This window comes from Coccomyxa subellipsoidea (assembly GCF_000258705.1).
Source record: "Coccomyxa subellipsoidea C-169, whole genome shotgun sequence".
Taxonomy (NCBI): Eukaryota; Viridiplantae; Chlorophyta; class Trebouxiophyceae; family Coccomyxaceae; genus Coccomyxa; species Coccomyxa subellipsoidea.
The window spans coordinates 3,046,709-3,056,887 of record NW_005178040.1 but is presented as its reverse complement, the minus strand read 5'-3'; the positions used below and the strand labels follow the sequence as shown (position 1 = coordinate 3,056,887).

Below are 10,179 nucleotides of genomic sequence, written 5' to 3'. Positions count from 1 at the left end.
CCACATGTGTGGGCCCCATTGCATGCCTCTCCACCATACCATAGGCCCCATCCCAAAGAGCTAGAGCCTCAAAAGGTGAGACAGGGGATATATGGATTCCATAAAAGGAGTGCTAACTCAAAATTGGCTTGTAAACTTTTGGTGGGACATGCATCAAATGAAAGCCCCACATGTGTGGGCCCCTTTGCATGCCTCTCCACCATACCATAGGCCCCATCCCAAGAAGCTAGAGCCAACCCTATGCAAACCCTAGCCTGAAACCATGTTTGAGGCCTTATAGAGAGCCAAGGAGGTCGAATTTTCAAGTTAGGACTTCATAGGCGTGATCAGCACATCAAAATCGCCCAAGATCACCCTTAAAACCGGGGTCCATTTTTGGACACCCCAACCCCAAAACACTAGGTGTAAAACACTAGGTGTAAACCCTAAATATAGGTGTAAACACTAGGTGTACACCCTAAACCCTGAACCCTGTGAAAGCTCTATATGAGTGGGTCCCATTGGAGGCCATTGCACTAAATCATAGGCTCCCCTTTGGAGGAGCTAGGGGCTTTACAAGACTAGAAGGGAAATGATCACTATCTTTAAGGTGTGATAGTTCCAAAACGGCATTGTACTTTTTGGGTGAGACATGCATCAAATGAAAGCCCTATATGTATATGTCCCATTGCAAGTCTTTCCACTATGCCATAGGCCCCCCTTTTGAGGAGCTAGAGCCAACCCTATGCAAACCCTAGCCTGAAACCATGTTTAAGGCCTTATAGAGAACCAAAGAGGTCGAATTTTCAAGTTTGGACTTAATAGGCAAAATCAACACATTGAAATTGCCCAAGATCACCCTTAAAACCGGGGTCCATTTTTGGACACCCCAACCCCAAAACACTAGGTGTAAACCCTAAATATATAACTTACAATAGATTGTGTGACACCTGTGAGGGCTGCTGTCCTGTCAGGACATGTAAAGAGTGCAAATGAGGATCCTGGCACCCCCTGCACTGCCCTGTAACCTGACAGGCACCTGCTGGCCACGTGAATTAACACCGGCATCGATCTATGTAGTCCGACAGCAAGCGCACTGTCACGTAGAAATATGGCCCGACCACAACCCTTTGCATAGTGCGTTATTTGACTCGCAAGTCGATCTAACGTCAAATCGCGAGCATCGGTTAACCGTGACGCTTACATGTGTGGGCCTCATTGCATGCCTCTCCACCATAGCATAGGCCCCATCCCAAGGAGCTAGAGCCTCAAAAGGTGAGACAGGGGAAATATGGATTCCATAAAAGGAGTGCTAACTCAAGATTGGCTTGTAAACTTTTGGTGGGACATGCATCAAATGAAAGTTCCACATGTGTGGGCCCCATTGCATGCCTCTCCACCATACCATAGGCCCCATCCCAAAGAGCTAGAGCCTCAAAAGGTGAGACAGGGGATATATGGATTCCATAAAAGGAGTGCTAACTCAAAATTGGCTTGTAAACTTTTGGTGGGACATGCATCAAATGAAAGTTCCACATGTGTGGGCCCCATTGCATGCCTCTCCACCATACCATAGGCCCCATCCCAAAGAGCTAGAGCCTCAAAAGGTGAGACAGGGGATATATGGATTCCATAAAAGGAGTGCTAACTCAAAATTGGCTTGTAAACTTTTGGTGGAACATGCATCAAATGAAAGCCTTACATGTGTGGGCCTCATTGCATGCCTCTCCACCATATCATAGGCCCCATCCCAAGGAGCTAGAGCCTCAAAAGGTGAGACAAGGGAAATATGGATTCCATAAAAGGAGTGCTAAGTCAAAATTGGCTTCCAAACTTTTGGTGGGACATGCATCAAATGAAAGCCCTACATGTGTGGGCCCCATTGCATGCCTCTCCACCATACCATAGGCCCCATCCCAAAGAGCTAGAGCCTCAAAAGGTGAGACAGGGGAAATATGGATTCCATAAAAGGAGTGCTAACTCAAAATTGGCTTGTAAACTTTTGGTGGGACATGCATCAAATGAAAGCCCCACATGTGTGGGCCCCTTTGCATGCCTCTCCACCATACCATAGGCCCCATCCCAAGAAGCTAGAGCCAACCCTATGCAAACCCTAGCCTGAAACCATGTTTGAGGCCTTATAGAGAGCCAAGGAGGTCGAATTTTCAAGTTAGGACTTCATAGGCGTGATCAGCACATCAAAATTGCCCAAGATCACCCTTAAAACCGGGGTCCATTTTTGGACACCCCAACCCCAAAACACTAGGTGTAAACCCTAAACCCTAAACCCTAAGCCACTGTCCATCCACATTCACAACTCCAAGCGCAATAGCATCACCTGCAATAGGGAGCCAAGCTATGATTCAACTGAATCGGGTGCATGGCACCTACAGGCATCAGTATCACTTGTGCAGAAACTATAAAGTTTATGTAGGAAGTCTGACTCTCTTTGAAGGTCAGTGAATCTCACCTGCAGCGTCCTGTTGCACCTCATCATTGCCCACTGAGCCGTTGAAGCGTCGCATTGCAGCAAGGATTGCCTGCTGGGCGAGCGGGTCAAACCCAAGACTGCCCACCTTTGCGGTCAGGCGCTTCAAGAGCAAATCATTGGCTGGCTGGGCTGCATGCTCCATGATGGCTTTGAAAACCTCTGCTAAATCTGCAGGCTCCATCTCACGAGGCCGCTTGTATACAACATCAGCAGGGAACCACGGCGCAATTCTCACCACGCTGTCATGGTCTGGCAGGCTGTTGTAAGGCAGCTTCCCTTTTCTGCCCTTGATGGCCACATCCAAGAATTCCTCCAACACTTTGATTTGCACTAACTTCTCCAATTGCTCAAACGTCCGATCTTTGAAGCGCTGGGCCTGCTCTGCCAATCGCACCTACACAGTGATGGGTCAGAAGGAGTTTCCGATAGCAGTGCATGAGAGCCATACTTTCACATCATAATTAACCGAGTTAGAGCATTTCACACCTGCATCTTCGCCTGAACTTGGAAGGCGGGCAACACCTCCTCTATGTTCAGCCAGTTGGGGCCCGCAAGCCCTGCCAGCCCCTTGTAGGCTCTGCTCTTTATATCATTACTGGTGTTCACAGTGATCAGCATGAAATCTAAGCCGCAGGTCCTGCAAATCAATTCAAATTCAGCAAAGGCTGTCAGCTGTGGGCTGAGGAACATAATAAGATGTCCTGCAGGCAGAGGCAGGTACCTGTGTATGTGGACGAGCTTATCCATCACAATTTTTACCCCGTTTTTCTCTTCTTCATTCCTCCTTTTCTTGGAGGTGATGATACCCTGCAGCGATATCTCCTCATTTGTCCGGCGTTTGCGTTTAGTTGGATTTGCGGATGGGTTGGCATCAGGTCCATCGCCATTATCCGTCTCAGGAATGGCTTCAGTAATCTCTTCATTCTGCTCAGTACTACTAAGACCAGCAGGTTCGCTTGAGCCAGCCGTGGCACCCTCCATAGACACCTACACCTATTGGGCTTGAAGTGATGACAACTCCTCGGGGGTAAACGACAGTACAAAGTGTTTACAGAACAGTTATAATATCTCCATAGGACTCCCTAGGGCCTGTACAGCTTGCATAGGCTCAGAAAATATGAGTTTGAGATGTAAGAAAATAAGGTGCACGGTGCTCTCATCTACATGCTATTTAATACATTCCCTCTCTTTATCTTGGTAGGTTTTAGGGGGGTTTTCTAGCTCCATTATTAGGGTTGTATTGAGAGGGTACTCTGGCTCCGGAGCACCATGCCCGCCGCTATCTATTAAGAACTCCATTGTCTGGCAGTGTTCCTAAGAACCCACGTCCGGATCTCTTGGTACTAGGCATTAGGAAGTCTATATCCTTCTTCCTTCCTTCCTTCCTCCTCCCATGAAGGAGGAGGAGAAGGAGGAAATTTAGGAGGCAGCGGCAGCTCCCCAGCAGCTGCCCCTGGTTATATATGTTTATCACTCTGCTCTCAAATGTAGGACGGATACTACTCATAGACATCCAATACAGCGGAAATTGGCATCGAACGGTAAGACCTGTATCAGCTGAGGTGTTGTGTGCACGAACGCTTCCGAGATGTCGAACGCCAAAGCAACTTTCCACGAGCCTGTGGCTCCCACGACACGATACCAGCAGGAGATTAAGGAAGGTGCAGCGAAACCTATAAGCTACAAAACGGAGTCACGCGCAGGAGAGTGGCAGGTTGAGAAAGATGGTACGAGCAACGTTGCTGACCAGATGGAAAAAGGAGACGAAGCAGGATTGAAGGACAGAATTGCCAGAGAGGCGGAGGATGAAGACTACGTACCCAGCAATAACTCATAAAAGGTGATGAGCAAACCTGAACCTCCTTCGGTCAAACAGAGGAGCGTGCCTTCGCTGATGTGCCCGGCATACTTTGCAACTCATTGCTGTCGGTGTCAGCGTAGAGAGCGTAAAGACGTCCTGAGCTCCATGGTGTCAACAACTATCCGCACGTTTTGTGTGTTCATGCAGGTTAGCAAAGCACATATAACGCTGGAGCACATTCTTCCATGGCAGGGTGTGTCGTGGTGTGTCTGATTCGCTTTTACCTGTCTCAGCATTTTTCGACATTTCTACTACTGGACGTGTGTGTATGGAAATTTTGCTTTTAACCAATTCTGTAGAGGAGGACATCTATTCTTGCAACCGAGGTGTGTGAAAACAATGCAATATACTTATGGCGGCCAAACATGTCGTCAGCTGTGTGTTTGGCAGAAGATATGCGAAATGCTTGATCTCTGTTATCAAGTGTGGTGCGTTCTCAGGACCTGCCCGTCCAACAATGCCACCCTGTGTACATATCAGCGATGGTTTGCTAGGCCAGATTATTTACGCCACCCTTGCCAGCTCTTACAGCAGCCTTTGAGTGCCCGTTGCTTGTGTTCATTCGTGCTTGCGTTTATTTTGAAGCTCAGGATGGGTGGTCACAGTCTGCCTAATGTCTCGGGCCGCTGGGCCCGGGTTCCCCGGCCCCAGCAACGTGCACGCATTGTACCCAGCAAGTTTTTGGGGATGAGCGCCACCTCGTGTTTGAGTGCCCTGCCTTGCAATCTATTCAGGACACGTATGCTGGTCTGTTTTGTGCAGACTTTGTGACTATGCAGCAATTCATTTGGCAGTTGAACATTGTAGGTGTTGCACATTTTATGATGGATTGTTTTGATTATTTGGATGCTGCCAGTCCAACCAATCAGCCCTAGGTTGCTGAAGTGATGTGTGTAATCTTCATTCCTTCACCTTGTCTTTCAGTGCCCTTCCTTGCAATTTCTGCGTGATTGATACCCTGGATTGTTTGGTGCGGCCATCGTGACCATGCAGCACTTCAAGTGGCAGTTGGACATTGTCAATGTCACATGGTTGCACTTTTTGTGATGAATTGTTCTAATTATTTGAATGCCGCCAGTTCATCCAATCAGCCCTAGGCGGCTGCAGTGATGTAATTCCTTCCTCCCTTTTCACCAAAGTTCTTGCATCATTTTGTTGCCTGCTGGGAGTGAAGTTCATTGGAGAAGGGATAAGGGCCCACGAGCGTCAATAGATTATGAAGAGTAGACATTTGGGATTCCAGCTGTATGTCTTATATTACAGCGCAATCTCAATGGCCCTCTAGCTGCTCAACATGTCCTATTTGGAAGCACGGGCATTAAATGGAAAGGGAGTCTCCCTTTCTCATGAAGGTCTGCAAGATCTCTTCCATGTTCCATGTGCATGCTTACGTCCATATATTTGGTAGCTATTGACTAGGGATCGTAGACTTTACACTTTACACTGCTCCATCTCATTTCCATGATTCTACAACCTATTGGTCCTGTGTAAGCTCCAATGGCCAGATGGCTGCATAATTGGCACTCATGGATGGTTCTTGTCCTTTGACAAACATCTAATTCTGGCTTCCTCACCTATGGCGTGCTCTATCTGCATCCTGTTCTACGTCCTCAGTTGGAAAGCTGTCAGTGGGGAAGCTCTTCTCAAAGCTAGCCATGGCAGCATATGCAATGGTCTCGAGGATTATCAGAAACACTGCCAGCATGATTATACACAGCAAGGCTGGCCAGCGCTGCTTATTTGTTCCTTCAGCTTGTGTGCAGATGTTGTACATGAGCATGGTCAGTATGCTCAATCGAAACATCCAATGGAAGCTGGCCATGGTCACTACGTCTACCATTGTGACCCAAATCCTGGGAGACAACGTATCGTGTTCACGAGCACACAGAGCTATTTTGCGCTTATCCGAGAGCTTCTGGAATCTCTCAACATGCTGCAATGCCTTGGTGTACAGCGTGACCCGCACAAATCCCAGGAGAGCATGTAGGCTTGCCATGGCGCTGAGCGCTGTGGCGCTGACCGTGACAAGCTGCCAGCGAAGACCGTTGGTATTGATGCTACCCGGAGCTGCAAACAGAGCTGAGAACCCTGCTGTGACCAGAACAGCCGAAGTGAATGCGCTTCCATTTGCGAATGACAGTAGAACCTTCAGCTCATTAGGCTCGTACTCAACCCAGGGCTTCCACTTGTTAAAGCCAGTGTGGGCAAGTCTCGGTCCTCCAAGGATCCACAGTAAGACCCAGTTGACACGTCGCAACGAGGAAGGTAGGGACATCCGATGCCTTGCCTGGAATGGTGCACAGCTATTAGGCTCTTGGGTGCTGTGCGCTAGATGGCAGCTGTGGCAAGTTAAAAGAGATCTTGATGGTGGTGCGACCTGCCTGTGAACGTGTACAGACCAGTTAGCGCTTTTACACTCGTCCTTGTTGAGCTGCGTGCTGGCCGAGCGTGTTCGATCACGGCTTGGGCTAGATGTCTGACCACATGTTGAGCATTTCAATTCGTACTTTGCATTAGAAGTTCTAGCAGCCTCCCATTTACTGTGAGATCACTAACAGATGCACCCTGTGGCTCCTGAAAAGTCACGCAGATGAGGTGCGCGACTGTCTCTTCATCATGGTGAGGACATGAGCGGGGATGGATGTGCTGAAAGCTTGATGGTGAAGAGACTCAACTTCTGCATAGCTGCCAGGAAAAATATCTCTGCTGAGTATTAGCTTATCGGCACGTGCCATTGGGGCTATCTCAGCCTCAGGCTTTAGGGCTTAATGATTGTGTCGAGACCAAGGCGTGTGGATGGGGGACGGGTCGTTAAGAATACAAATGAAATTGACTTGCTGAGGACCTGTGTCTCGTCGGGAACGTCTCTTACCACTCCTCCATATGCGCAAGGAAAAGGCACTTCATTTGATGCGTTTCGGTGCCATACCACTGGTGGTCTTGGGAGGGCTTGGCGCAGAGGTTGTCAGAGCTGTGATACCAAAGATTGGGAAGCTGTGGAAATACGTCGTGCCGAAACCGGAATTACTCTTGCCGACTCCCCCAGGCTATGAACAGCTGCAAAGAGGAGCGAAGCAGGGAAATGATGGGTTACAGGACCTCGAAATCGGGCCGATTCTGGGTTATGGGTCCTACGGGCAAGTCTTTGACGGTGCTGATTTTTTTTCTTTTGGGAAAAGAGCTGCGGTACTGTTGTCATCGGCATGTGACGACTGAATTGTTTGGCTGAAGAAGCATGCTCGCAGCACGATGGCGTGGAGCGCGCGTTGCGGTTAAAGTCCTGACACACGATATTCATGGCCACAAGAGCAATCTTATGGTGGCTCGAGAAGCAGTCGTGAGCGCTGCAGCTTTGCATCCCAACGTGGTAAGTACATATGTGTGATTCAGTGTTATGAAGGAACGAAGGCCCCACAAAAATGCAAACATCTTGCGATGCTGTGATTTGTGACAGCGTGGGTTATACAAGCCACGCACCGTTCGAAGTTGTGCTCTGTGTAGGTCAAAGTATACCTTGTCAGGACACGCAGAGTTGAAGCAGAGGAGACGGGAGTGTTAGAGACATTCATCATCATGGAGTTCTGCGACCAGAAGACCCTGGAATCTAAACTGAAGGTTGCTTGGGGGCTCCTGCTAAAGAATCCCGAGGCAGGCATGCATTGGATACTATCTTGTCTCCTGGAGATAGCCATGGCAATGGAATACCTCCATTCACTTGGCCTGGTGCACGGTGATCTGAAGGCCAACAACGTGCTCCTCCAGTCCACAAGATCAAATGCCCGAGGCTTCACGTGCAAGGTGGCAGACTTGGGTTGTTGCCGCCTTCTGTCGACTGCGAGGTCAATGCGTAAAGAGGTCTGTACTGGGACTTACGGTGCACCTCGGTATGCATCCCCGGAGCTGTTGAGGGATGGGAGTTTGACTCAGGTGAGTGATGGTGTATCATTCACGTATGCCCCCCATAAACTGTAAATTTGAGAACTTCAAGATGAATTGAGTTGCTTCCCTGCTGTAGATAGAAATTCTCAAAGCTTGTAAGGCGATGGCCCATATTCCTTTGAATATCAATTGTGATATATTGCGCAATTACATCGCTTCCATTAGAAACTGAACAGACAAATTGTGTTGCAGGCAAGCGATGTGTACTCCTTTGCAGTCCTGGCGTGGCACTTAGTAAGCTCAGAAAGTGACTTCTTTGATGTCGACGTGATGGTGTTGTATTATCGGGTTGTTGCGCTAGATGCGCGACCAATTTTTCCTGGAGGTGTTCCGGATTATTTTAGAGGCCTAGTGGAGGCTTGCTGGCATCCAAAGCCATCCAATCGTCTGAAATTTGCGCTGATCAGGTCCAAGATAAACAGCTTTCTGGCATGACGGCTGTTGGCAATCTCCCCTGTCAAGCCTGTTAAATAGTGTAGTAAGCCATGGCCATTTCCGGTAAATCCGGCATTGTGGCCACCCATGAGACACCCACATCGTCGCAAAAGTGATGTTGATCTCTGCAAGGTTGATTGTAGTCAGTACCAGATCAGGATGGGATTGCCACAGTCCCTCGCTGGGACACCAGCAACCAGAGAATATGTTTCTGTGGAGGCAGCTGCTGACGCTCTGAGAGAGGTAAGTGCGTGGTATGCCCTCAGATGTTGTATGCCCTCAGATACCAGTATTGTTTTATGAAACCAGTGGATAACAGGGGCGTGTTGCTGCGCAGGTAATGCGTGAGAACAGGATACTGAGATCTGATGGTTCCATCTATGCGTCTCCACCCTCTGGCTGCTCAGCTGCACTGACGGCCTCACTGCCATCTGCAACGCTCATGGCTGACCGCAATCCGCCAAAGCCACTCCCGACTGCACCTTGCATGAGTGTATCGCCCCGTTAGCCATGGAGGCGTTTTGAGATCTCACACGCTGTCAATGTGGATGCTGCACATGCCTGGGCCTGGGTAGTCACGGAGTGGCTGCATTTGTTGACGGATACGGGATTGCACAGCAAGGACGACATGGGATAATGGTGCCAACGGCTGCATGCCAGCAAGAGTTTTTTTTCATGCGCTTCATGATGACAATGTGCATTTTTCTACCCAGGAAGTTTTTACATCGATCAGCTGTGCATGTTCCACAGATTGCATTACATCTAGGACGATTGTAACATCCTCTGTCACATAAGCAGTTGACAGGGCCACTATATATCAATACCATAAAATAACCAGACAGATATGTACCCATCCTGTCTACAGTCCTCCAAATTGATTAATAGTTCGGAATAGTGAAACGCAGAGTTCTTGTGCAACAGAAGTCATGCCTTGCCATAAATGCCAGCAAGAAATATGCGTGGTGCATCAAATAAATATGCGTGAAGACAAGGCTGCAGCTGCGATGTCTCAGCAGGAGATATTGTCAAAAAGGGAATGGCATCTTATTCAGTGCAGCATACTTGTGGTGATGTGAAGACCTGAAAGTCCAAGACCTGCATGTCGATGATCGCTGCAGAGAGCAGCGTCACAGTCTTTAAAATATAAACCCTACCAAGATCTGCTGCTTGCAATGTTCCATAGATCAGTGTATCCTGAAGGGACACTGAAACCTGTACGTCACGGCACCTGATGCCAAACACAGACTGGAACTCTGACAGGGCATGTGGCCTACGGCGGTGCTGTGAATGGGGAGTCATGACATTTGCAGCACAGCTCTGTACGTTGCATTTGTTGTCTGCTGCGCTGGCCCTTTTCAATGCTGCCAGCCGCCTACTTGCCGCCGAAACTACACTCTTTCCTGTCCTCTGAAGCCTGTCCTCTGAGCCTATGTCATGCACTGTTGCCTTGACTGCCTTGTTTTCAGCATTTGTT

The 10,179-nt window shown here is 48.7% G+C and overlaps 2 protein-coding genes across 2 annotated transcripts; one reads left to right on the top strand and one right to left on the bottom strand.

The window, feature by feature from the left end:
• Positions 1-2,435: 2,435 nt before the first annotated feature.
• On the bottom strand, positions 2,436-3,088 carry COCSUDRAFT_61212 (hypothetical protein; the record flags this gene model as incomplete). The annotated part of the gene is made up of 2 exons (XM_005650720.1): positions 2,436-2,864; positions 2,957-3,088. 2 exons carry the CDS (start codon positions 3,086-3,088, stop codon positions 2,436-2,438), a joined length of 561 nt encoding a protein of 186 aa, XP_005650777.1.
• A 4,134-nt stretch (positions 3,089-7,222) lies between these two features.
• COCSUDRAFT_52725 (kinase-like protein) lies at positions 7,223-8,243 on the top strand (the record flags this gene model as incomplete). The annotated part of the gene is made up of 3 exons (XM_005650719.1): positions 7,223-7,468; positions 7,577-7,698; positions 7,833-8,243. Coding segments are annotated over exons 1-3 (621 nt in total), but the record flags the coding sequence as incomplete, so codon positions are not given.
• Between the last annotated feature and the right edge of the window lie 1,936 nt (positions 8,244-10,179).